General features: G+C 49.4%; 1 protein-coding gene across 1 annotated transcript; it reads left to right on the forward strand.

Moving 5' to 3' along the window:
• The first annotated feature begins 1,461 nt into the window (after nt 1–1,461).
• Nucleotides 1,462–5,947, forward strand: LOC112073962 (solute carrier family 35 member G2-like). Its single transcript, XM_024141195.2, has 2 exons — nt 1,462–1,706; nt 4,120–5,947. The coding sequence occupies exon 2, from the start codon at nt 4,130–4,132 to the stop codon at nt 5,537–5,539; it is 1,410 nt and encodes a 469-aa protein (XP_023996963.1). The 5' UTR covers nt 1,462–1,706; nt 4,120–4,129; the 3' UTR covers nt 5,540–5,947.
• Nucleotides 5,948–11,913: the final 5,966 nt, after the last annotated feature.

The raw sequence follows: 11,913 nt of genomic DNA on the forward strand, positions 1-11,913 counted from the left end.
GCGGACGGACGGGACAGAGAGAATATGACTAACTGCACCGTGGGCTCTGGTCAAAAGGTACGTTCACACATGAGTGTGTTTGTCACTTTTCATTTGGCTGTGGATAAACAAGTGTTTTGAAGTGTTTGAAAGCTCTCCGCCATTACCCTCCCTCTTCATCATAATTCATTCGGTTCTCTGCTCTCCAATCGTACTTTCTGCACGCACAGGAATTCTGCATGCAGGTCTCAATTTTGGTTCTGGTCCTAATTCATTTTGTGAATTCTTGGTTGGTAAGCAGACCCCAGACCTCACAACCATAAAGGGCAATGGGTTCTATAACTGATTCAAGTATTTTTAGCCAGATCCTAATTGGTATGTCAAATTCTATGTTCCTTTTGATGGCATAGAAGGCACTTCTTGCCTTGTCTCTCTCTATCTCTCTCTCTCTCTCTCTCTCTCTCTCTCTCTCTCTCTCTCTCTGTTGGTAAACTTCTCCACAGTAGTAGTTATTGAATAGTCCCATAAAACGCTTATAGCGGTCTCCTCTTCACAGTTGCCATAGAAACAGAGCATATTTCCTCCCGAGAAACAACCTAACACACACTGTCTGTTAAGCGGACGGACGGACGGACAGACAGGCAGGCAGACAGGAAGGCAGACAGACACACACACAGGCAGAGAGACTGATTATATTACGGCTGTTGGACTGAATAGAGCCATAGCACCCCTCTCCTCCAACCCAGAGCCCTTCCCTGCCGAGCCTTCCTGTCTGTCTGCCTTTCTGTCTGCCTTCCTGTCTGTCCCCTTAACTGACAAACAGGAAAATAATACGCTACTCATTACTGTAGAGAAAGTGCGGTGTTAGTGGGTTACATGACTGTCTCACCCATATGGCTGGTCTGGTCTCACTAATCAGACTGCTCCCTCGATCTGCTTCCTGTCTCCATGTCTGTCTGTCAACCAGCCTCAGGCACAAACGACAGACTGCAGGGAGCTAAAGGAAGTGGTATGGGGTACAAGCCATGACACAAACACATGCTTGCATGCACGCAGGCACACACACATACACACACAATGGCAAATCAGGAGAGAGGACAGAGAGAGAGAGCGAAAGAGAGACTATGATCATTCCCTACAGCAGAGGAGCATGTGATGAATGTGATGAAATATAGATGTGGGATAGAGAAGGACCATTAGTTCCCCGCTGGGAGCAGTTCTCTGTGTGTGCACGAGTTTGTGCGTGCATGCATAAACGTGCAAACACACACACAAAGGTGACTGCCAGTGGTCAGTGTTTATGATTATGATTTTTTTGGTCGCTATGCATGCTTAAGCATAATGCCATCGTTCCCTCTTCTCTCTCTCTCTCTCTCTCTCTCTCTCTCTCTCTCTCTCTCTCTCTCTTCACGGTCGGGCAGGCTGAGAAGCGCAGCAGCTGTGTGTGAGTGAGGGAGGGAGGGAGGGAGGGAGGGAGAGGGATCGGGAGACAGAGGAGGAAGGATTTTTTTTAATCACCGACACTCTCTATCCCTGTGGTCGACAACAGTGCTCTACCGGCGGTTGGAGGAGCCAGCTAGACCCGTCGGGCGACTGGTAACCTTGGAGGCACGCCAAACTACCCAGGAGGAGGGAAGAGGGGTGGAAGGATGGCTGTCTCCCTGATTTGACAGAAGACATTTGTTCGGTGAATGAGCGGAGGGCACCGTATTGACGCAATACCGCAGGTGAGTTTCTGGCAGTCTTTACAAATATCAGTTGATTTAGCAATCAATTTACGCGCGAGCAGGGAATATTTACGGTGGAATAGTCGGGTAACTGACACGGTATCGACTATACCGCTGTGAGGCAATTTTCTGTTTATTTTGTGGTTTCTATAATTGTGGTGATTATTTGTCCTGCCACGTACAGCATCATTACTTCCTGTGCGCGGGTACGCGCCTCGTTCCAAGCATAAATCCAGCACGGACCGTGTGTGTAACCTTGACAAGACACACACTCATCCTCTCTCTCGCCCAGTGACAAGATGACACGTGCGCCCACCCCACCACACAGAATCTTGGCATCTTTTTAGTCAGCATCCAGCCAGCATTCTGTCCTTATTAGAACAGTCAGTGATTGAGTAACCATGCCTGAGACCTGAGAACCTACAGAAGCTCTTTCTATACATAGCTCAATGGTTAATACAGTCCTGGGGGCCACACTCAGACGACCTGCGCTCAAACCCTGTCTGTCTCATAATACAGACTGTAGATTTACTTAGGTATGTGTCTACTGTCTGTGTATATTGTAGATGGTGTGTGTCTACTGTCTGTGTATATTGTAGAAGGTGTGTGTCTACTGTCTGTGTATATTGTAGAAGGTGTGTGTCTACTGTCTGTGTATATTGTGAGAAAGATCTGTGTCTACTGTCTGTGTATTATTGGTAGAAGTGTGTGTCTACTGTCTGTGTATATTGTAGAAGGTGTGTGTTTACTGTCTGTGTATTTGTGTAGAAGGTGTGTGTCTACTGTCTGTGTATGGTGTAGAAGGTGTGTGTCTACTGTCTGTGTATATTGTAGAAGATGTGTGTCTACTGTCTGTGTATATTGTAGAAGTGTGTGTCTACTTCTGTGTATATTGTAGAAGGTGTGTGTCTACTGTCTGTGTATATTGTAGAATATTGTGTCTACTGTCTGTGTATATTGTAGAAGTTGTGTGTCTACTGTCTGGTGTAATTGTAGAAGGTGTGTGTTTACTGTCTGTGTATTTTGTAGAAGGTGTGTGTCTACTGTCTGTGTATAGTGTAGAAGGTGTGTGTCTATGTCTGTGTATTTTGTAGAAGTGTGTGTCTACTGTCTGTGTATATTGGTAGAAGGGTGTCTACTGTCTGTGTATATTGTAGAAGGTGTGGTGTCTACTTCTGTGTATATTGTAGAGGTGGTGTGTCTACTGTCTTTGTATATTGGTAGAATGAGTGTCTACTGTCTGTGTATATTGTAGAAGTGTGTGTCTACTGTCTGTGTATATTGTAGAAGGTGTGTTACTGTCTGTGTATTTGTAGAAGATGTGTGTCTACTGTCTGTGTATATTGTAGAAGGTGTGTGTCTCATTGTCTGTGTATTTTGTAGAAGGTGTTGTGTCTACTGTCTGTGTATATTGTAGAAGATGTGTGTCTACTGTCTGTGTAATTTGTAGAAGGTGGTGTGTCTACTGTCTGTGTATTTTGTAGAAGATGTGTGTCTACTGTCTGTGTATATTGTAGAAGTGTGGTCTATGTCTGTGTATTTGTAGAAGGTGTTTGTCTACTTGTCTGTGTATATTGTAGAAGATGTGTGTCTACTGTCTGTGTATATGTAGAAGGTGTGTGTCTACTGTCTGTGTATTTTGTAGAAGTGTTTGTCTACTGTCTGTGTATATTGTAGAAGATGTGTGGTCTACGTCTGTGTTATTGTAGAAGTTGTGTGTCATGTTTGTATATTGTAGAAGGTGTGTGTTTACTGTCTGTGTATTTTGTAGAAGTGTGTGTCTACTGTCGTGTATAGTGTAGAAGGTGTGTGTCTACTGTCTGTGTATTTGTAGAAGATGGTGTGTCTACTGTCTGTGTATATGTAGAAGGTAGTGTCTACTGTCTGTGTATATTGTAGAAGGTTGTCTACTGACTGTGTATATTGTAGAAGGTGTGGGTCTACTGTCTGTGTATATTGTGAGTCTATGTAGTGTCTACTGTCTGTCTATATGTAGAAGTTGTGTGTCTACTGTCTGTGTATATGTAGAAGGTGTGTTTTACTGTTGGTATTTTGTAGAAGATGTGTGTCTACTGTCTGTGTATTTTGTAGAAGGTGTGTGTCTACTGTCTATGTATTTTGTAGAAGGTGTGTGTCTACTGTCTGTGTATTTTGTAGAAGATGTGTGTCTACTGTCTACTGCAGCAGCATCCTCTGCGTCAGAACAGTGAATTACAACCACTGACTGAGTCACCTGGCAGACACAGAAGAGGGCCATTGTCTTACGTCAGATAGCACGACGACTCCGTCTGCACTCATAGATAGTTCATGGCAATGCGGTCGGAAGACAACGCCATTAGGTTAAACACCTCTGTTTCTGTCTGAGGGGTGTGTGTCGGTGTCTAACTTTTGTCCTCACCTCTCCTCCCTACAGGTGAGTAACCATGGAATCCACTCACCTCCTGGACGGCTCCAAGAAACGGGTGAAGATCCACCCTCACACRGTCACCGCCAAGTACGCCCCACACACACCCCACACACACACACACTTCCCCCAGCCCGGAGACGAGGGCTACGATGACGCTCCCTCCTTCGAGGACTTRGGCTCCTTCCTGGAGGAGACCTCGGACAAGAAACAGCTGACAGGAACCAGGAAGTGGACAGGAAAGGCCGGCGCTTTGTTTGGAGGGAAGGAGAAAAACAAAGACACACCCCCTAGACCTCCCATGGGGGGAGGCGAGGGGGGGGTGGAGGGAGGAGGGAAGGGTGCAGGAGGGGGAGTAGGGGAGCAGCTAGCGAGTTTCAGRGAGGCGTCTGTCTCTGCGTCTCGGCTSACGTGGGCCAGTGTGGTCTTGGCGGGGCTGGCTCACGGCTGTGTGTGTGTTCTGACGCGCCTGGCCGCCTCACYCTTTAACCTCCCACCCTTAACTCTCCTCTTGGTACGATCCATCCTCCAGRTGCTCTATGGGACTGTACCAATGAAACGGGCGGAGACGGCCTTTGGCTCAAAGGGCTATCGGCGGAAGCTGCTCCTGTACGGTCTGACTCACTCCTTCTCCCTCTGCTGCGCTTACTCGTCCTTATCCTTCGTCTCCCTCGGGGACGACGAGGCCGTGTTGACAACCTGGCGCCTGGCGACCACCGTCCTGTCYGCCACTCTGGCGTTGTTGCTCCTGGACGAGCGGCTGGGATTGGTGGACCTGGTCACCGTAGCGACAGGCGTGTTAGGACTGGGTCTGGCGCTAGTTCCTAACCCAACAGGGCTGGATGAGAACAACAACGGGACCGGGTCAGGGATACCCAATGGGATTATTCCCAATGGTGCGACTCCGGCACAACAGTCGGCCCAGTTCTGGCGGGAAGCGTTTGGTTGGTCCCTGWCTGTTCTCGCAGGACTATGGATGTCTRTGGCTCTAGTAATGTACCGCTCTCTGAAGGAACGGGTCAGTGTCGGCACCGCTCTGTTCACTGTCAGTTGGACCGGCTGTCTGAGCACCGCAGTCTCCATGCTTCTCCTCCAACAGGGGCCAGTGTGGCCGGCCAGTCTCCAGGCTTGGTGCYTCGTCCTGGGGGTAGCTGTGTGCTCTGCTGGGGGGTTCGTGGGGGTGACCCATGGCCTCACCCGACTTCACCCAGCTTTGGTGTCGGCTACACAGGGTCTGGAAGTACCGGTCGCTATGATGCTGGAGATCGCTGTTGTCCCATTGGTTCCCTCAGTGTGTGAGGTCATAGGGGGTGTGGTGGTGGTGGCGAGCGTGGGTTGGCTTGTTACAGTGAAGCTCCTCCCCTCTCGAGGAAGTGGGAGGAAACAGAGAGAAGAGTACGAAGAGATCCTGGACTCGCCAATTAAATAACACACACACGCGCACATGCAAGGGGGACATGCACGCACAAATATTCTGGACTTGCCTATCAAATAGACCACTCCCCGTCTATCTATGTTTCTGTCTCTCTCTCGCTCTCGCTCTCTCTCTCTCTCTCTCTCTGAGGTCAGTATGTATATAAGAGGACTCTATGGTGAATGTTAATGCTTGAGCTAAAATAGCTGTCTTTAACCACAGATCTAGAATCAGATACACCAACTCCAATCCTTACCTTAACCATTAGGAGGTGTCACAATATCTGACCCTGTATCAGTGGTTAGGGAAAACATCTACCTACTCCAATGTGAATAGTAAATATATCTATTTTGTGTTGTTGTTGTAAAGTTCCAATACTGTGTTTTCTTACTGGCTGTTGTGATAGTGTGATGTCATATTAAAACCTCATAAACTCAGTGTCGGTTAACTTGTGATTGCTCTCTCCTACTGACTGTGTGTGTGTGGTGTGTCCGATGATGTAGAATGTCGTGTAAAGGAATGTATGGCGCTGAAAGCATAAAGTTTTCCAATTGAGAAAAAGATAAGATCACCAGCGACAATATGCTAGCCAGGCCAGCAAGGTGTCAATGCGCAACGCTAGGACAGACAAGGGGGCTGGGGGGGGGGGTGGGGGCAGCCAGCCAGCGCAGCCAGCCAGCCAAGCCAGGGTGGGTGAACGGGGTGAAAGTTTTTGGTTAAAAGAAGGGTTGCAAGAGGTCAGAGAATGATGGGAGAGGGAGGATGGAGAAGGGGATGGGAGAAGAGCAGGCGGGGTGGGAGAGAGGAGGATGGGAGAGCAGGTGGGCGAAGGGATGATGGGAGACGAGGAGGTGGGGAGAGAGCAGGGATGGAGAGAGCAGTGATGGGAGAGGGAGGTGGCAGACTGAGAAGGGTGGGGAGGGCTGTAATTGGGAGAGCAGCAGGGTGGGGAGAGAGGATGATGGGAGGCAGGGGTGGAAGAAAGGATGATTGGAGATGAGGAGGTTTGCCGATGAGAAGCAGGATGGGAGAGAGGATGAGTGGGAGAGAGGGGATGGAAGAGAGAGATGGAGAGAGGGTGGATGGGAGACAGGGAGGAGTGGGAGAGAGCCAGGATGGGGAGAGGGATGATGGGAGAGAGGAGTGGAGAGCGAGCAGTGGGTGAGAGAGGCAAGGAGGGGAGAAAAGAGAAGAGGATGAGGTGGAGAGAGGATAGGATGCGGACGAGGAGGTTGGAGAGATGCATGAGGAGAGGGATGATTGGAGAAGACGAAGGAGTGATGGAGGAGAGGAGGAGAGTTGGGAGAGAGTGGGAGAGGATTTGATGGAGTGGCCACGGGTGGAGAGAGAGAAGAGGATGGGGACGACGGTTGGGACAGGAACGAGAGAGAGCGAGGATGGGAAGAGGAGGGAGTGGGGAGAGGTAGGTGAATGGTCGAGAAGGAGGATGGGAGACGAGGGAGAGCGGTTGAGAGAGAGAGTGTATGGGTGAGGGAGAGGTGATGGGAGAGGAGAGTAGGGGAGAGAGTCAGGTGGGGAGAGGAGGAATGGGATGGAGGAGACTGAGTAAGAGTGAGGATGGATAGAGGAGATGGAGACGCAGGAGGAGGGGATGGGAGGAGGATGGGGGAGAGAGAGGAGTGTGGTGAGAGGAGAGATGGAGAGAAGAAGGGATTGGGAGAGAGGGAGGATGGGAGAGAGAGGACGGATGGAGCGAGAGGGAGTGGGGAGAGGAGAACTGTGGGGAAGAGAGCAGGGTGGCGAGAGGAGGATGGGAGAGGGAGGTGTGGAGAGAGCAGAGGTGGGAGAGCGATAGAGGGTGCTGAAAGAGCAGGCTGGGGAGAGGGTGATGGGACGAGAGGAGGATGGGAGAGGAGGTATGGGAGAGAGTTGGAGGAGTGTAGGGTGAGACAGGGATCTGTGGGAAGAGGCCTGATGGGACAGGAGCAGGGGGAAGGAGTGATGGGAGGAGTGGAGAGTCGTATAGGAGAAGGGGATGATGGAGCGACAGTGGGAGACAGGGATGGGAGGAGGAGGTGGAGGGAGAGGAGCCAGGGAATGGGGGGAGAGGAGGCAGGATGGGGAGAGAGACGGGTGGGGAGAGAGGAAGGATGTGTATCTATCTATTCTGATAAGCAGCTGTATGTGAGTGGAACTGTGATTAAGCTAATAACAACCTCCCTCTCTCCGTCATTCTCGTTCTCCTCTCCTCTCATCATCTCTCCTCTCCTCTCATCTCGTCTATCATTGTGCAGGTCACAATGCATGTAAACCAGGATGGTGGGATTCACATACCTTGAACCCTGTGACATTTTGAAACTAGTTCTTGAAGAAGAGAAAAGCTGACCATGTCCAAACCACCCTTCCTCCTACTAGCCTCCCCTCCAGCTGGCTGCTTTTTATATGGAAAACTCTTCATTCACGTGTCACACACACACACCAGCACGCACCGACACACACACACACAGACGCACCGACACACCACCAGCCAGACGCACCGACACACACAACAGCACGCACCGCCACACACACCGACGCACCGACACACACACACCAGCACACCAAACACACACAACACACACACCCACACACACTTTATTTCACTTAGGACATTAGAGTCACAGAGCATTTTCTCTAAATACAGAATAAAAAGAATACTAAACAAATTATTCAGGCGGATTGTTTTGCTTTACAATGTATAAAAAGAAGGTTAGTTAGTGTGCAAAATTTTCAATAAGTTTATATTTTAGTTTTAATTCAGTCCCTTTAATTTCTCCTCGTCTGCTTTTTTATCCTTCGTTCCCTACAGAGGATATTAGGCCAGCTGGGTGTCGGCACCTTCTGCTTTTCCATCGCATTATAGCAACCAGAGGCCGCTCAACTTTTCCCGGGGTCCGTGAATGCGATGATGTCACTTTTCCTGTTTCTTTGTGCTTAACAGCGAAACACTTCATGCCCAAACCAAGTCCGAGCCGACCCGCTCTTATTGACTGCAGCTCGTCCCTATTGGTCCACCTCTCCCCTAAGCCCCTCCCTATAAACCCAACTCATGCTCTTTATGCCCTGTCCTGAATTGGCTCTTGCTTCTCTATGCCCGGCTCCTATAGATCCAGCCCCCTTGTCTGTCACCTCCCCTCTCAGCTTCCTCCCTCCAGATCGTGTAGTCTATGGTTCTGCTCTTTGCTGTTCTTGAAGGAGATGAGTACACAGCCATCATCCTCCCATAACTTTCTGCCCCTCCTGCGCTGATCTGCTGTGTAGGAATTTTCATTCCGTCCCAATCCGCGTTCTAGTTACCGTCCTTCCTTCAGGCTCACTAGGCACTCGATGGAGCCTGGGCTCGCCTGTCCAGCAATGCTCTCTGGAGCGCAGTGCACTCGGGCTCCACGCCTGCAGGATAACCATGCACTCCGGCTCCCTCCTCGGCTTCAACACAGTCTGGTGGGTTCTCAGAGCCACGAAGAGTTTGTTCGGGAGAGCTTCGATTTAGCCATGCAGTGTCACATGTCACAGGGGAGTCCCCTGGAGGAGAGAGACCCACAGACCCACCACTGTCATCACGTCAGCCATATAGGACCTCTCCTTGGAGATGTAGGTTCAGAACAGATGTGAAACATGGATGAAAAAGAGGGGGCAGAGGTCACAGGAGAGAAAACCAAGCGAGACAAAAAGAACAAGGGAGAACATGAACGGAGTGAAAGAGAGGCAGACGGTACCGCTCCGTTGGTCCTGTTGATCTCGTTCTTGTAGTTCTTGTCTGTTGTATTCACTCATATTCCTCATGTGCTCACACACACCGACACCCACACAAAGCAGAGTACCACACACACATCCAGCCCTGCTTTTCACACATGCTGTCGCTTCGAGTCTGTTGTTTAAATGTGACGTGATGTAATATGTAATGAGAGTGATGTCTGAAGTATGTAGCAGAGGGTTTGTGTAATGTAGGAATGTTGATGTAATGTTGTGAGTGTGTAAGTATGTAAAGGCAACACTGTTCCACGAGAGAAAAAACATGTCCCGTTGACCAGTGGGTACCTCCAGCAACGGTCATTGTGCTGTGATTTCTCTCTCTAGTTGGACATAGACTGAGCCCACGAGATTTCTGGCTAGGACTGTATACACAGAGAAGGGGGAGGGAGGGGGAGGGGAAAAACAGGGACGGGTCTAGGGGGAGGGCGCTGTTGAGTCAAGCTTTGTTCGGAAGGGTGTGTTAGTTTACACACCATGCTTACGCACACTGTCTTGAAGGGGGCCATCTGCCAGGTGGAGTGGGTGCACTTGGTCTGGCACTTTTTACAGCAAGGCATACACAGATGAGGACAGGAAGAAAAGTGGAGAAGAGAGGAGAAGAGGAGAAGAGAGGATGAGAGGAGGAGAGAGAGAGGAAGAGGAGAAAAGAGGGAGAGAGAGAAGAGAGAAGGAGAGAGAGAGGAGGAGGAGAGCGGACGAGACAGGAGATGAGAAGAGAGAGAGAGAGGAAGAGAGACGAGACAGAGAAAGAGAGAGAGAGAGAGAGGACAGAGAGAGAGCGAGGACGAAGACGGAGAAAGAGACGAGAGAAGAGGAGAGAGAGAGAAGAGGAGAGAGAGGAGAGAGAAGTCAGAGGAAGGGAGGGAGACGGGGAAGAAGAGAGAGACAGAGAAGAGAGAGGAGAGAGAGAGAAAGATGAGTCGAGAAGAGAGACGACAGGAGAGGAAGAAGAAGAGAGAGCAGAGGAGAGAGAGAAGAGACAGAGAGGTGAGAGAGAGACAGGACGGAGGAGGGAGAGAGGGAGAGAGAGGAGGACCAGAGATAGAGAACGAAGAGGAGAGACACGTAGAGAGAGATTGAGGAGAGAGAGAGAGGAGAGAGAGATGGAGAGAGAGACGAGACAGAGAGAAGAGAGAGAAAGAGATAGAAGAGAGAAGAGGAGAGAGACAGATAGAGGGGTGTTATTTTTTGATTTGAGAGTACTATGAGTATTGATTTTTGAGAGTTTTTTGGAGAGAATGATTAGAGAGACGTGGGAAAAAAGCGCAAAGAGGGGAGTTAGACAAGATTGAGTAGTATCTGTAATGTGTAAAAGCACAGACAGAGACGCTGTGGGTGATTGCGCTTTGTGATTGCATCTCTATTACCTAAGAGGAGGAGAATAGAGAGAAGAAGGATAAATGACTACTTAAGTTATAGTGTAAACTCCCAATACCGAGTTACACGCTGTTTTTTGGATTTCCCTATGTATTTGGGGGGACTATAAATAAACGTCAGTCTCACTTAAGCACCACAAGGCTAAAATGTTCAAGTGTCTACCTCCTCCCTATTGCCTGAACAGATCAACTAAAACAAGCCTTGGTTGGGCTCATACAGGGGGACAACACATTTGATTTCTCAGCTCTTTGTCCTGTGTCGTTACCCACACCCTATGCTGGTACCATCTTACTACTGTCTGTCGGTGTGCCAGAAATCTTTAGTTTTCGGTGATCTCCCTTTCTTACAAGGGACGAAAGGCTGAGGCGAGAACAATGTCTCTCCCCATTAGAGGGCGGAGCGGCCTAAGGAAAACATAGTACAATAGTACCCCATCTAAACAAGAGAGCTGGGAGTGTTTACCCTCTCCGTTCTCTTCCTCACCATGCTGCGTTGATATCACGGGTGGTCAATGAGTCCGGTCTGTAACGCCCCAGGTCTGTTTTGGTTGGAAGCCCTTTTCTTTGTCCTGCCTTGACTCAGTTGGGATGGAAATGGCTTTATACATTTTAGTCGTCCTGCCGAGGTTGGAATGGAGGCATGATTCTGGGAGATGGCCGGGTCTTAACGAGGGGGAAATGGGAAACATCTCCTGTCAACGCTCTAACGAGGGGCTGGATACTGGTGTCTGCCATACACGTGTGAGCAGGGGGGCGGGGAGTTACAGTTTGTCTTTTCCGTGGTGGAGAACAAAGGGACTTAAAAAAAAAGAGTTTTGGATTGCAGATGTCTGTCCTCTCTAACAGTATGTATGGTTTGGGATACTAATTGGATTTTGCTGTGGGGTATGGAACACGTGATTCTATCCCTACTAACAGAAGGGAGGAAATAGTTTCTTTTAGTTCGCGTGGTCTAACGGGTGTGTTTACAAAGTGACGACGTACATGTCTGACTCTTACAGAAGGGGCGTGACCTATCGTCTGAGGTCCGTCTTCTATTCGGTTTGGTGGAATGAGAATTGTAACTGTAAAACATGAGGGAAGGAACACACCTCGGCTCGTGATCCTGGGGTTAGATATGTCTTTGGTCGCGGTGGCTAACCAGGGAGGAGACATGTCTGTCCTACATAGAACAGGGGGGGGTGGGAACATGTCTGTCGCTCTTGAACGGGGGGGAGAAACATATTGTTTCTGGTCCTACTATATGCGGAGGTTTGTTGT

Source organism: Salvelinus sp. IW2-2015, unplaced genomic scaffold (genome assembly GCF_002910315.2).
Source record: "Salvelinus sp. IW2-2015 unplaced genomic scaffold, ASM291031v2 Un_scaffold2438, whole genome shotgun sequence".
Taxonomy (NCBI): domain Eukaryota; kingdom Metazoa; phylum Chordata; class Actinopteri; order Salmoniformes; family Salmonidae; genus Salvelinus; species Salvelinus sp. IW2-2015.